The sequence below is a fragment of the Oncorhynchus mykiss genome, chromosome 13 (genome assembly GCF_057628025.1).
Source record: "Oncorhynchus mykiss isolate SJ-2025 chromosome 13, ASM5762802v1, whole genome shotgun sequence".
NCBI classification, from domain to species: domain Eukaryota; kingdom Metazoa; phylum Chordata; class Actinopteri; order Salmoniformes; family Salmonidae; genus Oncorhynchus; species Oncorhynchus mykiss.
This window is the reverse complement of record NC_143034.1, coordinates 83,313,306-83,335,760: the sequence shown is the minus strand read 5'-3', so window position 1 is coordinate 83,335,760 and position 22,455 is coordinate 83,313,306. Positions and strand designations below refer to the sequence as shown.

At 49.3% G+C, this 22,455-nt stretch overlaps 2 protein-coding genes across 2 annotated transcripts; one reads left to right on the top strand and one right to left on the bottom strand.

Annotated features, from left to right (window-relative positions):
- Positions 1–522: 522 nt before the first annotated feature.
- dctn5 (dynactin 5) lies at positions 523–16,802 on the bottom strand. Its single transcript, XM_090194507.1, is given in 7 exon segments — positions 523–2,257; positions 9,065–9,167; positions 11,021–11,132; positions 14,155–14,191; positions 14,194–14,272; positions 14,986–15,054; positions 16,653–16,802. Coding segments are annotated over 7 exon segments (546 nt in total). The 5' UTR covers positions 16,701–16,802; the 3' UTR covers positions 523–2,159.
- A 208-nt stretch (positions 16,803–17,010) lies between these two features.
- ndufab1b (NADH:ubiquinone oxidoreductase subunit AB1b) lies at positions 17,011–21,405 on the top strand. The gene is made up of 5 exons (XM_036972135.2): positions 17,011–17,475; positions 18,194–18,316; positions 19,069–19,156; positions 19,599–19,719; positions 21,227–21,405. The coding sequence occupies exons 1-4, from the start codon at positions 17,305–17,307 to the stop codon at positions 19,688–19,690; spliced, it is 474 nt and encodes a 157-aa protein (XP_036828030.2). The 5' UTR covers positions 17,011–17,304; the 3' UTR covers positions 19,691–19,719; positions 21,227–21,405.
- Positions 21,406–22,455: the final 1,050 nt, after the last annotated feature.

Sequence of the window (22,455 nt, the reverse complement as noted above, 5' to 3'; positions counted from 1 at the left end):
GGGTGTCACTAGAGGTTAATATTGACTGTGTTATCAGCAGTCCTCACAGGACAGAGCCAGACTAACATGTCTTTAATATTGACTGTATTCTCTGCAGTCCCCACAGGATGGCGCTAGAGAGCAACATGTCTTTAATATTGACTGTGTTCTCAGCAGTCCCCACAGGATGGGGCCAGAGAGCAACATGTCTTTAATATTGACTCTATTCTCAGCAGTCCCCACAGGATGGCGCCAGACTAACATGTCTTTAATATTGACTGTATTCTCAGCAGTCCCCACAGGATGGCGCTAGAGAGTAACATAACTGAGGTGTATAAATCCGTCGTTTACTCCAAACAATGTTGAGTTCCTATTTGGTCTTAAAATCAAAGTCGTGGTTTAGTTGTGTGTCTCACCCCCCAAAAAATAAATAAACAACTGGAAGAAGTTGAAAGGAACTCGTCAGACTTCGTTCCACTTTCGATCATGAAAGAATCTACGTATAATTTATTAATTTGACCGTTAATTAACTAGGCAAGTCAGTTAAGAACACATTTTTATTTTCAATACTGGTCTAGGAACAGTGGGTAAACTGCCTTGTTCAGGGGCAGAACAAGGATCGGATAGTGTCGAGCAGAGTAGGGTAGGTTAAGGTGGGGTAGGTTAAGGTAGGGGTTATATCTGGATAGTGTAGAGTAGGGTAGGTTAAGATAGGGGTTATATCTGGATAGTGTAGCGCAGAGTAGGGTAGGTTAAGGTGGCGTAGATTAAGGTGGGGTAGGTTAAGGTAGGGGGTAATATCTGGATAGGGTAGAGCAGAGTAGGGTAGGTTAAGATGGGGTAGGTTAAGGTAGGGTAAGGTTAAGGTAGGGTAGGCTAAGGTAGGGGTTATATCTGGATAGTGTAGAGCAGAGTAGGGTAGGTTAAGGTGGGGTAGGTTAAGGTAGGGGTTATATCTGGATAGTGTAGAGTAGGGTAGGTTAAGATAGGGGTTATATCTGGATAGTGTAGAGCAGAGTAGGGTAGGTTAAGGTGGCGTAGATTAAGGTGGGGTAGGTTAAGGTAGGGGGTAATATCTGGATAGGGTAGAGCAGAGTAGGGTAGGTTAAGATGGGGTAGGTTAAGGTAGGGTAAGGTTAAGGTAGGGTAGGCTAAGGTAGGGGTTATATCTGGATAGTGTAGAGCAGAGTAGGGTAGGTTAAGGTAGGGTAGGTTAAGGTAGGGGATATAAATGGATAGTGTAGGTTAAGGTAGGGTAGGTTAAGGTAGGGTAGGGTAGGTTAAGGTAGGGAGTTATATCTTGATAGTGTAGAGCAGGGTAGGTTAATGTAGGGTAGGTTAAGGTAGTGTAGGGTAGGTTAAGGTAGGGTAGGGTAGGTTAAGGTAGGGTAGGTTAAGGTAGGGTAGGTTAAGGTAGGGGTTATATCTGGATAGTGTAGGTTAGGGTAAGGTAGGATAGGTTAGGGTAGGTTAAGGTAGGGGTTATATTTGTATAGTGTAGGTTAGGGTAGGTTAAGGTGGGGTAGGTTAAGGTAGGGGTTATATCTGTATAGTGTAGGTTAGGGTAGGTTAAGGTGGGGTAGGTTAGGGTAGGGATTATATCTGTATAGTGTAGGTTAGGGTAGGTTAAGCTAGGGTAGGTTAGGGTAGGTTAAGGTAGGGGTTATATCTGCATAGTGTAGGTTAGGGTAGGTTAAGGTGGGGTAGGTTAAGGTAGGGTAGGTTAAGGTAGGGTAGGTTAAGGTAGGGGATTATATCTTGATAGTGTAGAGCAGGGTAGGTTAAGGTAGGGTAGGTTAGGTTAAGGTAGGTTAAGGTAGGGTAGGTTAAGGTAGGGTTGGTTAAGGTAGGGTAGGTTAAGGTAGGGTTGGTTAAGGTAGGGTAGGTTAAGGTAGGGTAGGTTAAGGTAGGGTAGGTTAAGGTAGGGTTGGTTAAGGTAGGGTAGGTTAAGGTAGGGTTGGTTAAGGTAGGGTAGGTTAAGGTAGGGTTGGTTAAGGTAGGTTAAGGTAGGGTAGGGTAGGTTAAGGTAGGGTAGGTTAAGGTAGGGTAGGTTAAGGTAGGGTTGGTTAAGGTAGGGTAGGTTAAGGTAGGGTTGGTTAAGGTAGGGTAGGTTAAGGTAGGGTTGGTTAAGGTAGGTTAAGGTAGGTTAAGGTAGGTTAAGGTAGGGTAGGTTAAGGGGTTTATATCTGGCTGAGAGAGAGGAATTTCTGGTAGTAACTCTTGGTCACATCAATCATCAGGTCCTGGGTACATTCTGGGAGCTCTCCTGAAAACAGACCTGGGAGAGAGAGATGAGGAAGAGGAGGAGGAGGAAGAGGAGGTAGAGTGGGGAAGAGACACCAGTTAGAAAGAGTTGAAGACAAATCCATCACTTTTCAGGCTCATTCATCATCTGCAGCACCATACCAGTATCTACATATGCCAAAACGCTGATGTCATCGAGTATGGGGGAGGGGGGAGGAAGTAGAAGTAGTAGAAGGGGGGGGGGGGGGGGGGGGTAGAGGAGGATGTGGAGGAGGAGGTAGAGGATGATGTAGAGGAGGAGGTAGAGGATGATGTAGAGGAGGAGGTAGAGGAAGAGGAGGTAAAGGAGGATGTAGAGAAGTAGGTAGAGGTAGAGGAGGGGGTAGAGGAGGAGGATGTAGAGGAGGAGGTAGAGGAGGATGTAGAGGTAGAGGATGATGTAGAGGAAGAGGAGGTAAAGGAGGATGTAGAGGAGGGTGATGTAGAGGGGGAGGAGGTAGAGGAGGATTTGGAGGAGGATGTAGAGGAGGATGTAGAGGAGGTAGAGGAGGATGTAGAGGAGTAGGTAGAGGAGGGGGTAGAGGAGGAGGTAGAGGAGGAGGTAGAGGATTTTCTTGACCCAGAAAATATAAAAAACTATCGGCCTATATCGAATCTTCCATTCCTCTCAAAAATTTTAGAAAAGGCTGTTGCGCAACAACTCACTGCCTTCCTGAAGACAAACAATGTATACGAAATGCTTCAGTCTGGTTTTAGACCCCATCATAGCACTGAGACGGCACTTGTGAAGGTGGTAAATGACATTTTAATGGCATCAGACCGAGGCTCTGCATCTGTCCTCGTGCTCCTAGACCTTAGTGCTGCTTTTGATACCATCGATCACCACATTCTTTTGGAGAGATTGGAAACCCAAATTGGTCTACACGGACAAGTTCTGGCCTGGTTTAGATCTTATCTGTCGGAAAGATATCAGTTTGTCTCTGTGAATGGTTTGTCCTCTGACAAATCAACTGTAAATTTCGGTGTTCCTCAAGGTTCCGTTTTAGGACCACTATTGTTTTCACTATATATTTTACCTCTTGGGGATGTCATTCGAAAACATAATGTTAACTTTCACTGCTATGCGGATGACACACAGCTGTACATTTCAATGAAACATGGTGAAGCCCCAAAATTGCCCTTGCTAGAAGAATGTGTTTCAGACATAAGGAAGTGGATGGCTGCAAACTTTCTACTTTTAAACTCGGACAAAACAGAGATGCTTGTTCTAGGTCCCAAGAAACAAAGAGATCTTCTGTTGAATCTGACAATTAATCTTAATGGTTGTACAGTCGTCTCAAATAAAACTGTGAAGGACCTCGGCGTTACTCTGGACCCTGATCTCTCTTTTGAAGAACATATCAAGACCATTTCAAGGACAGCTTTTTTCCATCTACGTAACATTGCAAAAATCAGAAACTTTCTGTCCAAAAATGATGCAGAAAAATTAATCCATGCTTTTGTCACTTCCAGGTTAGACTACTGCAATGCTCTACTTTCCGGCTACCCGGATAAAGCACTAAATAAACTTCAGTTAGTGCTAAATACGGCTGCTAGAATCCTGACTAGAACCAAAAAATTTGATCATATTACTCCAGTGCTAGCCTCTCTACACTGGCTTCCTGTCAAAGCAAGGGCTGATTTCAAGGTTTTACTGCTAACCTACAAAGCATTACATGGGCTTGCTCCTACCTATCTCTCTGATTTGGTCCTGCCGTACATACCTACACGTACGCTACGGTCACAAGACGCAGGCCTCCTAATTGTCCCTAGAATTTTTAAGCAAACAGCTGGAGGCAGGGCTTTCTCCTATAGAGCTCCATTTTTATGGAACGGTCTGCCTACCCATGTCAGAGACGCAAACTCGGTCTCAACCTTTAAGTCTCTACTGAAGACTCATCTCTTCAGTGGGTCATATGATTGAGTGTAGTCTGGCCCAGGAGTGGGAGGGTGAACGGAAAGGCTCTGGAGCAACGAACCGCCCTTGCTGTCTCTGCCTGGCCGGTTCCCCTCTTTCCACTGGGATTCTCTGCCTCTAACCCTATTCAGGGGCTGAGTCACTGGCTTTACTGGGGCTCTCTCATGCCGTCCCTGGAGGGGGTGCGTCACCTGAGTGGGCTGAGTCACTGATGTGGTCATCCTGTCTGGGTTGGCGCCCCCCCCCCCCCCCTTGGGTTGTGCCGTGGCGGAGGTCTTTGTGGGCTATACTCAGCCTTGTCTCAGGATGGTAAGTTGGTGGTTGAAGATATCCCTCTAGTGTTGTGGGGGCTGTGCTTTGGCAAAGTGGGTGGGGTTATATCCTTCCTGTTTGGCCCTGTCCGGGGGTGTCCTCGGATGGGGCCACAGTGTCTCCTGACCCCTCCTGTCTCAGCCTCCAATATTTATGCTGCAGTAGTTTATGTGTCGGGGGGCTAGGGTCAGTTTGTTATATCTGGAGTACTTCTCCTGTCCTATTCGGTGTCCTGTGTGAATCTAAGTGTGCGTTCTCTAATTCTCTCCTTCTCTCTTTCTCTCTCTCGGAGGACCTGAGCCCTAGGACCATGCCCCAGGACTACCTGACATGATGACTCCTTGCTGTCCCCAGTCCACCTGGCTGTGCTGCTGCTCCAGTTTCAACTGTTCTGCCTTATTATTATTCGACCATGCTGGTCATTTATGAACATTTGAACATCTTGGCCATGTTCTGTTATAATCTCCACCCGGCACAGCCAGAAGAGGACTGGCCACCCCACATAGCCTGGTTCCTCTCTAGGTTTCTTCCTAGGTTTTGGCCTTTCTAGGGAGTTTTTCCTAGCCACCGTGCTTCTACACCTGCATTGCTTGCTGTTTGGGGTTTTAGGCTGGGTTTATGTACAGCACTTTGAGATATCAGCTGATGTACGAAGGGCTATATAAATAAATTTGATTTGATTTGATTTGATGTAGAGGAGGGGGTAGGGGAGGATGTAGAGGTAGAGGAGGATGTAGAGAAGTAGGTAGAGATAGAGGAGGGGGTAGAGGAGGAAGAGAAGGAGGAGGTAGAGAAGGAGGTGTAGAAGGATGTAGAGGTAGAGGAGGATGTAGAGTAGTAGGTAGAGATAGAGGAGGGGGTAGAGGAGGATGTAGGGGTAGAGGAGGATGTAGGGTTAGAGGAGGAGGTAGAGGAGGATGTAGAGGAGGAGGAGGTAGAGGAGAATGTAGAGGAGGGGGTAGAGGAGGAGGAGGTAGAGGAGGATGTAGAGGAGGAGAATGTAGAGGAGGGGGTAGAGGAGGATGTAGAGGGGGTAGAGGAGGATGTAGAGGAGGATGTAGAGGAGGAGGAGGTAGAGGATGTAGAGGAGGAGAATGTAGAGGAGGGGGTAGAGGAGGATGTAGAGGAGGAGGAGGAAGAGGAGGATGTAGAAGAGGAGGATGTAGATGAGGAGGTAGAGGATGATGTAGAGGGGGTAGAGGAGGATGTAGAGGGGGTAGAGGAGGATGTAGAGGAGGAGGTAGAGGAGGAGGTAGAGGAGGATGTATACGAAGGGGTAGAGGAGGATGTAGAGGAGGGGGTAGAGGAGGAGGTAGAGGAGGATGTAGAGGAGGAGGAGGTAGAGGAGGATGTAGAGGCGGAGGATGTAGAAGAGGAGGATGTAGAGGAGGAGGATGTAGAAGAGGAGGAGGTAGATGAGGATGTAGAGGAGGATGTAGAGGAGTAGGTAGAGGAGGAGGTAGAGGAGGAGGTAGATGAGGAGGAGGTAGATGAGGAGGATGTAGAGGAGGATGTAGAGGAGGAGGTAGAGGTAGAGGAGGATGTAGAGGAGGAGGAGGTAGATGAGGAGGACGTAGAGGAGGATGTAGATGAGGAGGCGGTAGATGAGGAGGATGTAGAGGAGGATGTAGATGAGGATGTAGATGAGGAGGATGTAGAGGAGGAGGAGGTGGTAGAGGAGGAGGATGTAGAGGAGGAGGATGTAGAGGAGGATGTAGATGAGGAGGATGTAGAGGAGGAGGATGTAGAGGAGGAGGAGGTGGTAGAGGAGGAGGTAGAGGAGGAGGATGTAGCGGGGGTAGAGGAGAGGAGGATGTAGAGGAGGGGGTAGAGGAGGAGGAGGAGGTGGTAGAGGAGGAGGTAGAGGAGGAGGAGGATGTAGAGGGGGTAGAGGAGAAGAGGATGTAGAGGAGGGTGTAGAGGGGGTAGAGGAGAGGAGGATGTAGAGGAGGGGGTAGAGGAGGAGGAGGAGGAGGAGGTAGAGGAGGAGGTAGAGGAGGAGGAGGAGGATGTAGAGGGGGTAGAGGAGAGGAGGATGTAGAGGAGGAGGATGTAGAGGAGGAGGTGGAGATGGAGGAGGAGGTAGAGGATGTAGAGGAGGATGTTTAGGAGGAGGAGGAGGATGTAGAGGAGGAGGAGGTAGAGGAGGATGTAGAGGATGTAGAGGAGGGGGTAGAGGAGGATGTAGAGGAGGAGGAGGTAGAGGAGGATGTAGAGGAGGAGAATGTAGAGGGGGTAGAGGAGGATGTAGAGGAGGAGGACGAAGAGGAGGATGTAGAGGAGGAGGATGTAGATGAGGGGGTAGAGGAGGATGTAGAGGAGGACGTAGAGGAGGATGTAGAGGAGGAGGTAGAGGAGGATGTATACGAAGGGCTAGAGGAGGATGTAGAGGAGGGGGTAGAGGAGGAGGTAGAGGAGGATGTAGAGGAGGATGTAGAGGAGGGGGTAGAGGAGGAGGAGGATGTAGATGAGTAGGAGGTAGAGGAGGATGTAGAGGAGGATGTAGAGGAGGAAGAGATAGAGGAGAATGTAGAGGGGGTAGAGGAGGATGTAGAGGAGGAGGAGGTAGAGGAGGATGTAGAGGAGGAGGATGTAGACGAGGAGGAGGTAGATGAGGAGGCTGTAGAGGAGGAGGATGTAGAGGAGGAGGAGGTAGATGAGGATGTAGAGGAGGAGGATGTAGAGGAGGATGTAGAGGAGGAGGTAGAGGAGGAGGTAGAGGTAGAGGAGGATGTAGAGGAGGAGGAGGTAGATGAGGAGGATGTAGAGGAGGATGTAGAGGAGGAGGATGTAGAGGAGGAGGTGGTAGAGGAGGAGGATGTAGAGGAGGAGGATGTAGAGGAGGATGTAGAGGAGGATGTAGAGGAGGAGGATGTAGAGGAGGATGTAGAGGAGGAGAATGTAGAGGGGGTAGAGGAGGATGTAGAGGAGGAGGAGGAAGAGGAGGATGTAGAGGAGGAGGATGTAGATGAGGGGGTAGAGGAGGATGTAGAGGAGGACGTAGAGGAGGATGTAGAGGAGGAGGTAGAGGAGGATGTATACGAAGGGCTAGAGGAGGATGTAGAGGAGGGGGTAGAGGAGGAGGTAGAGGAGGATGTAGAGGAGGATGTAGAGGAGGGGGTAGAGGAGGAGGAGGATGTAGATGAGTAGGAGGTAGAGGAGGATGTAGAGGAGGATGTAGAGGAGGAAGAGGTAGAGGAGAATGTAGAGGGGGTAGAGGAGGATGTAGAGGAGGAGGAGGTAGAGGAGGATGTAGAGGAGGAGGATGTAGACGAGGAGGAGGTAGATGAGGAGGCTGTAGAGGAGGAGGATGTAGAGGAGGAGGAGGTAGATGAGGATGTAGAGGAGGAGGATGTAGAGGAGGATGTAGAGGAGGAGGTAGAGGAGGAGGTAGAGGTAGAGGAGGATGTAGAGGAGGAGGAGGTAGATGAGGAGGATGTAGAGGAGGATGTAGAGGAGGAGGATGTAGAGGAGGAGGTGGTAGAGGAGGAGGATGTAGAGGAGGAGGATGTAGAGGAGGATGTAGAGGAGGATGTAGAGGAGGAGGATGTAGAGGAGGATGTAGAGGAGGAGGAGGTAGATGAGGAGGATGTAGAGGAGGATGTAGAGGAGGAGGATGTAGAGGAGGAGGAGGTAGAGGAGGAGGAGGTAGAGGAGGATGTAGAAGAGGATGTAGAGGAGGAGGTAGAGGAGGAGGTAGATGAGGAGGAGGTAGATGAGGAGGATGTAGAGGAGGAGGATGTAGAGGAGGATGTGGAGGAGGGGGTAGAGGAGGAGGAGGAGGTGGTAGAGGAGGAGGTAGAGGAGGAGGAGGATGTAGAGGGGGTAGAGGAGAGGAGGATGTAGAGGAGGATGTAGAGGAGGATGTAGAGGGGGTAGAGGAGAGGAGGATGTAGAGGAGGGGGTAGAGGAGGAGGAGGTAGAGGAGGAGGAGGATGTAGAGGGGGTAGATGAGAGGAGGATGTAGAGGAGGAGGATGTAGAGGAGGAGGTGGAGATGGAGGAGGAGGTGATAGAGGATGTAGAGGAGGATGTAGAGAAGGAGGATGTAGAGGAGGAGATAGAGGAGGAGGATGTAGAGAAGGATGATGTAGAGGAGGAGGAGGTAGAGATAGAGGAGGAGGAGGTAGAGGAGGATGATGTAGAGGAGGAGTAGAGATAGAGGAGGAGGATGTAGAGGAGGTAGAGGAGAGGAGGATGTATAGGAGGAGGAGGATGTAGAGAAGGAGGAGGTAGAGAAGGATGATGTAGAGGAGGAGGAGGTAGAGATAGAGGAGGAGGAGGAGGATGTAGAGGAGGAGGAGGTAGAGAAGGATGATGTAGAGGAGGAGGAGGTAGAGATAGAGGAGGAGGAGGTAGAGGAGGATGATGTAGAGGAGGAAGTAGAGATAGAGGAGGAGGATGTAGAGGAGGTAGAGGAGAGGAGGATGTAGAGGTGGAGGAGGATGTAGAGAAGGAGGAGGTAGAGAAGGATGATGTAGAGGAGGAGGAGGTAGAGATAGAGGAGGAGGAGGTAAAGGAGGAGGATGTAGAGGAGGAGGTAGAGATGGAGGAGGAAGAGGTGTGTTCTGACCTGGGCATCCTGAGAACACGGTGAAGGGAGGAACCACGGTCTCAGGAGGAAGAACTGTGTTGTCTAGGATCTTACAGCAATCTTTCAACACACACCGTCGCCCCTGGAAAACACACACACACACACACAGACACAGACACAGACACAGACACAGACACCACACACACACACACACACACACACACAGCATTAACAAGCAGATACAGTGGCGACCGTTGCCTGGAGCAACAGAAACAACCAGTCGGGTAGGAGTCACATTTAATATGTTGACAGAACACACTACCCCCATTGTGACATCACAACAGAACCTCTACAGAACACCACCGTCATGTGATGATACAAACTACCGTCATGTGACTACCCTGTAATAAATACAATCATGCCAGAGGCTAGTACTGTTCAGACCAGACTAGTAGAACACTGTTCAGACCAGACTAGTAGAACATGGACCCAACTAGACAGAGACTAGTACTGTTCAGACCAGACTAGTAGAACATGGACCCAACTAGACAGAGACTAGTACTGTTCAGACCAGACTAGTAGAACATGGACCCAACTAGACAGAGACTAGTTCTGTTCAGACCAGACTAGTAGAACACTGTTCAGACCAGACTAGTAGAACACTGTTCAGACCAGACAAGGGGAACATGGACCCCAACTAGACAGAGGCTAGTACTGTTCATACCAGACTAGTAGAACACAGACCCCAACTAGATAGAGACTAGTACTGTTCAGACCAGACTAGTAGAACATGGACCCCAACTAGACAGAGACTAGTACTGTTCAGACCAGACTAGTAGAACATGGACCCCAACTAGACAGAGACTAGTACTGTTCAGACCAGACTAGTAGAACACGGACCCCAACTAGACAGAGACTAGTACTGTTCAGACCAGACCAGACTAGTAGAACATGGACCCAACTAGACAGAGACTGGTACTGTTCAGACCAGACTAGTAGAACACTGTTCAGATCAGACTAGTAGAACATGGACCCAACTAGACAGAGACTAGTACTGTTCAGACCAGACTAGTAGAACACTGTTCAGACCAGACTAGTGGAACATGGACCCAACTACACAGAGACTAGGACTGTTCAGACCAGACCAGACTAGTAGAACACTGTTCAGACCAGATTAGTAGAACACTGTTCAGACCAGACTAGTAGAACACTGTTCAGACCCTACCAGAAGAACACAGACCAGGCCAGACTAATAGAACACGGACCCGACTAGACAGAGACTAGTACTGTTCAGACCAGACTAGTAGAACACAGACCAGACCAGACTAGTAGAACACTGTTCAGACCAGACTAGTAGAACATGGACCCAACTAGGCAGAGACTAGTACTGTTCAGACCAGACTAGTAGAACACTGTTCAGACCAGACTAGTGGAACATGGACCCAACTAGACAGAGGCTAGTACTGTTCAGACCAGACTAGTAGAACATGGACCCAACTAGACAGAGACTAGTACTGTTCAGACCAGACTAGTAGAACATGGACCCAACTAGACAGAGACTAGTACTGTTCAGACCAGACTAGTAGAACATGGACCCAACTAGACAGAGACTAGTACTGTTCAGACCAGACTAGTAGAACACTGTTCAGACCAGACTAGTAGAACATGGACCCAACTAGCCCCACAGGGACAGTGAAATGTGGTCGTTCCGAGCATCACATGACCCAGATTTAGGACCTGAATGTTCCCTCTGCCAGTGTGTGTGTGTAACTCTGTGAGTGTGTGTGTGTGTGTGTGTGTGTGTAACTCTGTGAGTGTGACTGTGTGTGTGTGTAACTCTGTGTGTGTGTGTGTAACTCTGTGTGTGTGTGTGTGTGTGTGTGTGTGTGTGTGTGTGTGTGTGTGTGTGTGTGTGTGTGTGTGTGTGTGTGTGTGTGTGTAACTCTGTGAGTGTGTGTAACTCTGTGAGTGTGACTGTGTGTGTGTGTAACTCACGATGACACAGTTCTTCCCGATGTGAACGTAAGATCCGATCTGAGCAGCGTTCACCACACAGTCTTCCTCTATAAACACATGGTCTCCGATGTGCAGCGGGAAGAAGGCCACTCTGGGGGGGGGGGGGGGGGGGCAAGGGGTCAGAGGACAAGGGGTCAGAGGTCAGACCACAGAGACCTGCTTAGTGGAAGAAGGCCACTCTGGGGGGGGGGGGGGGGGGGGCAAGAGGACAAGGGGTCAGAGGTCAGACCACAGAGACCTGCTTAGTGGAAGAAGGCCACTCTGGGGGGGGGGGGGGGGGGGGGGGGGGCAAGAGGACAAGGGGTCAGAGGTCAGACCACAGAGACCTGCTTAGTGGAAGAAGGCCACTCTGGGGGGGGGGGGGGCAAGAGGACAAGGGGTCAGAGGTCAGACCACAGAGACCTGCTTAGTGGAAGAAGGCCACTCTGGGGGGGGGGGGGGCAAGAGGACAAGGGGTCAGAGGTCAGACCACAGAGACCTGCTTAGTGGAAGAAGGCCACTCTGAGGACAAGAGGTCAGAGGTCAGACCACAGAGACCTGCTTAGTGGAAGAAGGCCACTCTGAGGACAAGGGGTCAGGGGTCAGACCACAGAGACCTGCTTAGTGGAAGAAGGCCACTCTGCAATTAAAAGTGGGGAAATAACTTTTTTTTTTTAATCGAATTTCCAGATTTCAAAAATTGTGTTCTGATGTGATTTAGACCCCTGGTCTAGAAGAGGAGACCCCTGGTCTAGAAGAGGAGACCCCTGGTCTAGAAGAGGAGACCCCTGGTCTAGAAAAGGAGACCCCTGGTCTAGAAGAGGAGACCTCTGGTCTAGAAGAGGAGACCCCTGGTCTAGAAGAGGAGACCCCTGGTCTAGAAGATGTTGGAGACCCCTGGTCTAGAAGAGGTTGGAGACCCCTGGTCTAGTAGAGGTTGGAGACCTCTGGTCTAGAAGAGGAGACACCTGGTCTAGAAGAGGAGACCCCTGGTCTAGAAGAGGAGACCTCTGGTCTAGAAGAGGAGACCCCTGGTCTAGAAGAGGAGACCCCTGGTCTAGAAGAGGAGCCCCCTGGTCTAGAAGAGGAGACCCCTGGTCTAGAAGAGGAGACCCCTGGTCTAGAAAAGGAGACCCCTGGTCTAGAAGAGGAGACCCCTGGTCTAGAAGATGTTGGAGACCCCTGGTCTAGAAGAGGTTGGAGACCCCTGGTCTAGAAGAGGAGACACCTGGTCTAGAAGAGGAGACCCCTGGTCTAGAAGAGGAGACCTCTGGTCTAGAAGAGGAGACCCCTGGTCTAGAAAAGGAGACCCCTGGTCTAGAAGAGGTTGGAGACCACTGGTCTGGAAGAGGAGACCCCTGGTCTAGAAAAGGAGACCCCTGGTCTAGAAGAGAAGACCCCTGGTCTAGAAGAGGAGAACCCTGGTCTAGAAGAGAAGACCTCTGGTCTAGAAGAGAAGTCCCCTGGTCTAGAAGAGGAGGCCCCTGGTCTAGAAGAGGAGACCTCTGGTCTAGAAGAGAAGTCCCCTGGTCTAGAAGAGGAGATCACTGGTCTAAAAGAGGTTGGAGACCCCTGGTCTGGAAGAGGAGACCCTGGTCTAGAAGAGGAGACCCCTGGTCTAGAAGAGGAGACACCTGGTCTAGAAGAGGTGACCCCTGGTCTAGAAGAGGAGACCCCTGGTCTAGAAGAGGAGTCCCGCGGTCTAGAAGAGGAGACCCCTGGTCTAGAAGAGGAGTCCCGCGGTCTAGAAGAGGTTGGAGACCCCTGGTCTAGAAGAGGAGACCCCTGGTCTAGAAAAGGAGACCCCTGGTCTAGAAGAGGAGACCCCTGGTCTAGAAGAGGAGTCCCGCGGTCTAGAAGAGGAGACCCCTGGTCTAGAAGAGGAGACCCCTGGTCTAGAAGAGGAGACCCCTGGTCTAGAAGAGGAGTCCCGCGGTCTAGAAGAGGTTGGAGACCCCTGGTCTAGAAGAGGTTGGAGACCCCTGGTCTAGAAGAGGAGACCCCTGGTCTAGAAGAGGAGTCCCCTGGTCTAGAAGAGGTTGGAGACCCCTGGTCTAGAAGAGGTTGGAGACCCCTGGTCTAGAAGAGGAGACCCCTGGTCTAGAAAATGTTGGAGCCCCCTGGTCTAGAAGAGGTTGGAGACCCCTGGTCTAGAAGAGGTTGGAGACCCCTGGTCTAGAAGAGGAGACCCCTGGTCTAGAAGAGGAGTCCCCTGGTCTAGAAGAGGTTGGAGACCCCTGGTCTAGAAGAGGTTGGAGACCCCTGGTCTAGAAGAGGAGACCCCTGGTCTAGAAAAGGTTGGAGCCCCCTGGTCTAGAAGAGGTTGGAGACCCCTGGTCTAGAAGAGGTTGGAGACCCCTGGTCTAGAAGAGGAGACCCCTGGTCTAGAAAAGGTTGGAGCCCCCTGGTCTAGAAGAGGTTGGAGACCCCTGGTCTAGAAGAGGTTGGAGACCCCTGGTCTAGAAGAGGAGACCCCTGGTCTAGAAGAGGAGTCCCCTGGTCTAGAAGAGGTTGGAGACCCCTGGTCTAGAACAGGTTGGAGACCCCTGGTCGAGAAGAGGAGACCCCTGGTCTAAAAGAGGTTGGAGACCCCTGGTCTAGAAGAGGAGACCCCTGGTCTAGAAAAGGAGACCCCTGGTTTAGAAAAGGTTGGAGACCCCTGGTCTAGAAGAGGAGACCCTGGTCTAGAAGAGGTTGGAGACCCCTGGTCTAGAAGAGGAGACCCTGGTCTAGAAAAGGAGACCCCTGGTCTAGAAGAGGAGACCCTGGTCTAGAAGAGGTTGGAGACCCCTGGTCTAGAAGAGGAGACCCTGGTCTAGAAGAGGAGACCCTGGTCTAGAAGAGGAGCCCCCTGGTCTAGAAGAGGTTGGAGCCCCCTGGTCGAGAAGAGGTTGGAGACCCCTGGTCGAGAAGAGGTTGGAGACCCCTGGTCTAGAAGAGGAGACCCCTGGTCTAGAAGAGGAGACCCTGGTCTAGAAGAGGTTGGAGACCCCTGGTCTAGAAGAGGAGACCCTGGTCTAGAAGAGGTTGGAGACCCCTGGTCTAGAAGAGGAGACCCCTGGTCTAGAAGAGGAGACCCCTGGTCTAGAAGAGGAGACCCCTGGTCTAGAAGAGGTTGAGCAGAACTCACTCACCCTTTGCTGAATTTTTTGAACGGCGGCCGAATGACACTCGGCTCTTCACAACACAGTGCCTCCCCACCCTGACATTGGCCAGGTCTCCACGGATTATACAGTCATTCATTACTATAGTCTGGAGGAGACAGGGACGAACAGAGGGAGGGAGGGAGGGTGACACAGACAGGGAGGGGGACAGACAGACAGACAGACAGACAGACAGACAGACAGACAGACAGGGAGGGAGACAGACAGACAGACAGACAGGGAGGGAGGGAGGGAGACAGACAAGACAGGGAGTGAGACAGACAGGGAAGCAGGGTGACAGGGAGGGAGGGAGGGAGGGAGACAGACAGGGAGGGAGGGAGACAGGGAGGGAGGGAGGGAGACAGACATGGAGGGAGGAAGACAGACAGACAGGGAGGGAGGGAGGGAGACAGACAGGGAGGGAGGGAGACAGACATGGAGGGAGGGAGGGAGACAGACAGACAGACAGACAGACAGACAGACAGGGAGGGCGACAGACAGGGAGACAGACAGGGAGGGAGGGAGACAGACAGGGAGGGAGGGAGGGAGGGAGGGAGACAGGGAGGGGGGAGACAGACAGGGAGGGAGGGAGGGAGACAGACAGGGAGACAGACAGGGAGGGAGGGAGACAGACAGACAGACAGGGAGGGAAACAGGGAGGGAGGGAGACAGGGAGGGAGGGAGACAGACAGGGAGGGGGGAGACAGGGAGGGAGGGAGGGAGGGAGACTCATGGTTTATTACCTGTATAGTGAACGTAATGAATAAAGCCCCAACTGGCCCATCTCATGGTGTAATACCGGTATGGCTTGTTGTTACTTACTTTGCCGTTGAGGACGATGTTCTGACTGCCGCACAGCACCGACTGCCTGCTCACTTTGTTACCAGACGCCTGACAGGGAGAGAGGACATGGTGATCAGGTGGTATAAACGGTACTGACTCAGATACAGGTTTACAGACCACCGCTTGATGCTAACTGACAGGGAGAGAGGACATGCTGATCAGGTGGTATAAACGGTACTGACTCAGATACAGGTTTACAGACCACCGCTTGATGCTAACTGACAGGGAGAGGACATGCTGATCAGTTGGTATAAACGGTACTGACTCAGATACAGGTTTACAGACCACCGCTTGATGCTAACTGACAGGGAGAGGACATGCTGATCAGTTGGTATAAACGGTACTGACTCAGATACAGGTTTACAGACCACCGCTTGATGCTAACTGTAATCGGTGCCTCGTCAAGAAATGGTCTAACTGCAATTCAAGCTGGCTAGCTGGCTGGCTAAGGGACCGAGCTAGCAATGAGGGTTCAGTGCATTGACTGTGCACTGTATATACACTGAATATACTAAAAACATTAAGAACACCTTCTCTTTCCAGGACAGACTGACCAGGTGAATCCAGGTGAAAGCTATGATCCCTTATTGATGTCACTTTGTTAAATCCACTTCAATCAGTGTAGATGAAGAAGGGGAGGAGACGGGTTAAATAAGGATTTGAGGCATAGATTGTGTGTGTGTACCATTCAGAGGGTGAATGAGCAAGACAAATATATTGAAGTGCCTTTGAACGGGGTTTGGTAGTAGGTACCAGGCGCACCGGTTTGAGTCAAGAACTGCAACGCTGCTGGGTTTTCACGCTCAACCGTTTTCCTGTGTGTATCAAGAACGGTCCACCACCTAAAGGACATCCAGCCAACTTAACACAACTGTGGAAAGCATTGGAGTCATCATGGGCCAGCATCCCTGTTGGGACGCTTTCTACACCTTGGAGTCAACATGGGCCAGCATCCCTGTTGGGACACTTTCTACACCTTGGAGTCAACATGGGCCAGCATCCCTGTTGGGACTCTTTCTACACCTTGGAGTCAACATGGGCCAGCATCCCTGTTGGGACGCTTTCTACACCTTGGAGTCAACATGGGCCAGCATCCCTGTTGGGACGCTTTCTACACCTTGGAGTCAACATGGGCCAGCATCCCTGTTGGGACGCTTTCTACATCTTGGAGTCAACATGGGCCAGCATCCCTGTTGGGACGCTTTCTACACCTTGGAGTCAACATGGGCCAGCATCCCTGTTGGGACGCTTTCTACACCTTGGAGTCAACATGGGCCAGCATCCCTGTTGGGACGCTTTCTACACCTTGGAGTCAACATGGGCCAGCATCCCTGTTGGGACGCTTTCTACACCTTGGAGTCGATGCCCCTGACGAATTAAGGCTGTTCTGGGGGGCAAAAGGAGGTACAATTCAAGGTGCTCATAATGTTTGGTATACTCAGTGTAAATACCAATATATATATATATATATACACGATTTCATATGTACAGCACTTAGAGTTAGGAGGGGCAAAAAGGAGGTACAACTCAATATTAGGAAGGTGCTCATAATGGTTTGTATACAATGAGCTAAACGCTAACTTGCTAATCGTTAACGTTATCTAGTCAAATAAACACCGAATTACAAGCTTGCTACGGAAGATTACCGTTTCAATGTATTCCGCCTTGTTGTACAGTATCTCACACAATTCCATGGTTGTAATTATTTTTGTTATAAAATGTACAGAAAACGAGTTTGATGTGGTCTGTTGTTTTTGCTGTCTGCTGTCAACCTCTCCCTTCAGACCATACTAGCAGAGCACTGCAACATCGATGATGATGGAAAGCTCTTCCGCTCACAAATAATCAGTCATATTCAACTAATTATTATTATTTTTAATATGTGTGTTAAATAATTAACATAATTTGTTAATGATCGACGAAATAATAATATAATAATTGTTTAATATAATTGTTTTTTTGTTTTGGTTCTGTTGATTAGTCATGTCTTACGTATAGAACGTAATACCTTGATCGGCAACCCGACGATGCGACAAAATTCAACCAAAGTCACAATTATTACATCATGCCAATTTAATGAAATAGCAAAACATACAGGAAAGCATTATAATTACGTTATAGCTTAATAAAAAAAATCATATTAAATATCGGCGTTATTTTTTAAAATAATAACTAGTGCGCCTGCGCACATTTGACCTCCTTTTCCCTTTGACTTTGTGGCTGTGCTATCTAGTGGAAACCAATTTGTCTTCCAAAACGCGTGTTTTGCTTTGCACCCTGGGATTGATCCTCAAAACCATGGCGTCCCGTGTCCTAGCGCAGTGTGTCCGCCAGCTCCCCCGCTCTTCCGTGAGACTCTCGTCGGGTAACATTGCAGTGAGAACCGCAGCTGTCCCGGTCCTATTCAACCCCCGACCGTTGTCCTTCATTGCCAGCAGTCAGCGGACCCGGTGGATCGAACAAACACGGGTTTGTCTTGAATAACATGGAGACATTTAGTCGCTGCTGTGGCCTAGTAGTGATGGATTGCACATTGACCTACCAGTGTCTTTCCAAACTAAATCTGTAACTAAGTGCCAACCGGTCACTTTGCAAAGCCAAGCTCTTTAAAACCGGGACAAAACTGGTTCCGTTTTTACTAATTCAACGAAACCGACTCTGTGAAAATGCATAGTTTGAATGATACGTGCATTTATGTTACAAAACAACCGACTGTGTCTCATGTGTTAGCAGCAGACAAAGTTAAGCTAAGCTAATTTATCATGTAATCGTTTGATACTTGGCTAGTTTAGTTGAGTACAATTCGAATTATACTTTCTGTTCAAACGATTCGTCTGGCGCACAATTAAGTGCTGTTAGCATAGCTTACTAGCATGTTATATAGTGTATACTAGCTAGATGACAGTCGATTTGACTCATTTTAATTTACTCTAAAGCAAATGTGTTATTTATTATCAATACCTGAGGTTGTTGTGACAGGATGTGACGCACGCATGACTTGCGCACTAAATTCAATGCAGTGGACATCTGTAATATTAGCTAGCTATTATCTAGGCTTGAACTAAACTGCTTGATTGGTCAAATGGGTGCAGAAGTGTTGTCAGTCAAGCTGGCATCGATAAGTGAATGACCTCTGAACCCATCCCTTTCTTCCTTCCTTCCTGTCCTCCTCCTTCTTCTTCTCTAGATCTCCAGCTCAGTGGGAGTGTTCTGTAGACAGTATGGAGACCTGCCTCCCCTCACCATTGAAAGCATTAAAGAACGAGTCATGTACGTCCTCAAGCTCTACGACAAGATCAACCCAGAGAAGGTAAGGACAGACCCGAGGAGAGAGAGTTTCTATTGGACAAAATCCTCTACTGTTTCTGTTCCTATTCGCTTCCTCATGGTAAGGACAGACCCGAGGAGAGAGAGTTTCTATTGGACAAAATCCTCTACTGTTTCTGTTCCTATTCGCTTCCTCATGGTAAGGACAGACCCGAGGAGAGAGAGTTTCTATTGGACAAATCCTCTCCTGTTTCGTTCCCATTCGCTTCCTCATTGTAAGGACAGACCCGAGGAGAGAGAGTTTCTATTGGACAAATCCTCTCCTGTTTCGTTCCCATTCGCTTCCTCGTGGTTCTGTTTATGGTGTCTAGTGAATTTATTCCCCACATATCTAGGATCAGTTTGACATCCACACTCCTTATCTTTCATACATTTATTCATACCATTTCCTCCTTCCAACGAAATATAGTCCCGACACTAATCTAAGGTTGCTACCCAAGCTGGCTGGTTGTTCGTTCGATCGGTTCGGTTGCCAGAGACACGACCCAGTTCGTTCAGTCTTTTGTTCTGTATCTATGGACTCGACCCAGTCGTTCAGTCTTTTTGTTCTGTATCTATGGCGACCCAGTCGTTCAGTCTTTTTGTTCTGTATCTATGGCGACCCAGTTGTTCAGTCTTTTTGTTCTGTATCTATGGCGACCCAGTCATACTTTTGGTTATGTATCTCAGAGTAGGACTGCAGATCTAGGATGTCTCTGTCTGTCCTGATCTCCTCTGATCGATCTGTATCCTCAGCTGGCGACGTCGTCCCACTTCCTGAAGGACCTGGGGTTAGACAGCTTGGACCAGGTAGAGATCATTATGGCCATGGAGGATGAGTTTGGTGAGTCTGTCTCCCAGTATCTTTCTGTCTCTCTCTCCCTGTCTCTGTGTTTGACTGTCGGTCTGTCTCTCCCTCTCTGTCGGTCTGTCTCTCCCTCTCTGTCGGTCTGTCTCTCCTCTCTGTCGGTCTGTCTCTCCCTCTCTGTCGGTCTGTCTCTCCCTCTCTGTCGGTCTGTCTCTCCCTCTCTGTCGGTCTGTCTCTGTCGGTCTGTCTCTCCATGTCTGTGTCTCCCTGCTGGTCCATTCGTTGATTTAAACAGGAATGTTCTAGACTAGTCATTATATTTTCATGACGAGAACTTAGTTAATGTGTGTGTGTGTTAAGCCTAGTGGTGTGTGTGTGTGTGTGTGTTGAGCCTAATGTGTGTGTGTGTGTGTGTGTGTGTTAAGCCTAATGTGTGTGTGTTAAGCCGTGTGTGTGTGTTAACGTGTTCCTGCTGCAGGGTTTGAGATCCCGGATGTGGAGGCAGAGAAGCTGATGTCTCCTCAGGATATCGTCCAGTACATCGCTGACAAGAAGGACGTGTATGAATAAGAATGAACCAGGAATTACTAACACACCCAGTGAGTGTCCACGCCGAATCCCCCCACGCCGACTCCCCCCACGCCGACTTCCCCCCACGCCGACTTCCCCCCCCACGCCGACTTCCCCCCCCACGCCGACTTCCCCCCCACGCCGACTTCCCCCCCACGCCGACTTCCCCCCCCACGCCGACTTCCCCCCCACGCCGACTTCCCCCCACGCCGACTTCCCCCCCACGCCGACTTCCCCCCACGCCGACTTCCCCCCACGCCGACTTCCCCCACGCCGACTTCCCCCCACGCCGACTTCCCCCCACGCCGACTTCCCCCACGCCGACTTCCCCCCACGCCGACTTCCCCCCACGCCGACTCCCCCCACGCCGACTTCCCCCCACGGCGTTGACGAGGGCGTAACGCTCTCTCACCATTTAAACAACTGTTAAAAAGCCTTGTGTTTCGGCCTCATCAGAGCTCTGTCAATGACGTGTGTATGTATGTATGTATGTATGTATATAATATATATACATAATATACATACACACAAAAACCCTGTATTGCTGATGTTTTGTTTTTGGAGAGACTTTGAAGCCACTCAGGAAAAAACCTGTCCTTTGTAATTGTTCAGTTATAGTATTTCATTTAAACGTTGTTGTTGTAGTGAAGACAGTAACATTAGTACTTAAACAAATACATATACACGTTAAGGAAAATATTTTCATTTGTTTAGCGGATGTAAAAGCTGTTTAATTCAATAAACATGTCGGGGACATTTAGTAAATTAATTTCTATAACGTCCTATCAGTCATTTAGTGCAGTGGTTCCCAAACTTTGACACGCCCCCTATCAGTCATTTAGTGACACGCCCCTATCAGTCATTCAGTGCAGTGGTTCCCAAACTTTGACACGCCCCCTATCAGTCATTTAGTGACACGCCCCTATCAGTCATTCAGTGCAGTGGTTCCCAAACTTTGACACGCCCCCTACCAGTCATTTAGTGACATGCCCTATCAGTCATTCAGTGCAGTGGTTCCCAAACTTTGACACGCCCCCTACCAGTCATTTAGTGCATTGGTCCCCAAACTTTGACACGCCCCCTTAGAGGGGGTGCGGGCCTCAGTCTGGCTTTTAACTTACTCTTGAAAGTGTCCAGATCGACTTGCCCATGGGAAGGGGGGGTGGGATGTTCCCCCTTGCTGGAAGGGGGGGGGGGGGGGGGGGGGGGGTGCAGAGTGAAACAGTTTGAGAACTCCCTGTTCTAGTGTGTGTATAGAAATCAATTAGCCTCCCGTGTCATGACCATTTCAGCAGGGAAATCAATCCAACACAGATGAATGACCTGTGCACAGTGATGTACTTTCTAAAAGGGCCATTTCCCAGAAATCCCGTTGACTGTGAACGCTGTAGACGTCGGCTCGAGCAGAAATGACATCGTCAATCGCATTTTATCGGTTGTTTTTATTCACTAAAACATAGAATCTATTTCATCACATTTTAATTAAATTAATCTGTGTTTTACTGAGGTGGAACTTCCTGTTTCTGCTCCTCACAGGAAGTCCTGATGATGCTGTCCGACTGGCTGGGCTGGGCAGCGTCTCCCTCCCTCCTCCTCCTCCGTTCTCTCTGTGGCATCTGATGCCTTTTGTCTTGTGTTCCACTGTATTTAATGAAAATGTGTATTTTCCTCCTGAGTTCAGGAGGTGAAAAATAAACATCACTTTTATGGTTGGACTCTTGTTGTACAGCGCCATCTTGTGGTTCAGGGACTTCCTCACTCACCCCTAAGGCCCGACAGGGAGTTCCCTCACTTAGCCCCAACCAAATTCACATAGAAATATGAGTTATGGATCTGTCACGGTCCTTGAAAGCAAGTCTACGAAGCAGTAGAGCAGTTCTATGTTTCCCATTCAATAAAATGTTTTTGTAAACCAGCTTTAAAACACAGCATTTTGGGTAAAATACATTTCACAATGATTCTCTGCTTGTTTTGTCATATACTGACATTTTAGCACAGTATCTTTGAGAACACCATCCTAATATTGAGTCCCCCCCCCCCCCCCCCCTTTTGCCCTCAATTCTTCTGAGAACTATAACTCAGGAGTTGTAAGCGTTCCCCAGGGATGCTGGTCCATGTTGACTCCAACGCTTCCCACAGTGGTGTCAAGTTGGCTGGACGTCCTTTAGGTGGTGGACCGTTCTTGATACACACAGGAAACTGTTGAGCGTGAAAAACCCAGCAGCGTTGCAGTTCTTGACTCAAACCGGTGCGCCTGGTACCTACTACCAAACCCCGTTCAAAGGCACTTCAATATATTTGTCTTGCTCATTCACCCTCTGAATGGTACACACACACAATCCATGTCTCAAATCCTTCTTTAACCCGTTCTCCTCCCCTTCTTCATCTACACTGATTGAAGTGGATTTAACAAAGTGACATCAATAAGGGATCATAGCTTTCACCTGGTCAGTCTGTCATGGAAAGAGCAGGTGTTCCTAATATTTTGTCCACTCAGTATATAACCACGTTTCAATCCACTGTTTTTTGAGTAAAGTTAAACTGTATATATTTAAAAAATAAATAATAATAATCACGACAGTTGTGACGGAAACGAGCCGTTTCGGGTAAAACAGACAAAATAAACGATGAAGAACGACGAAGATTTTCCTGGATCAGAGACGGAATGTTTCTGTCAAAAAGCATCGATGACGACGTCACCAGAATAAGACAATATTTACTGGAAATAGAGAAGTGTCGTGTTTCCACCAAAACGTTTGTTTCCA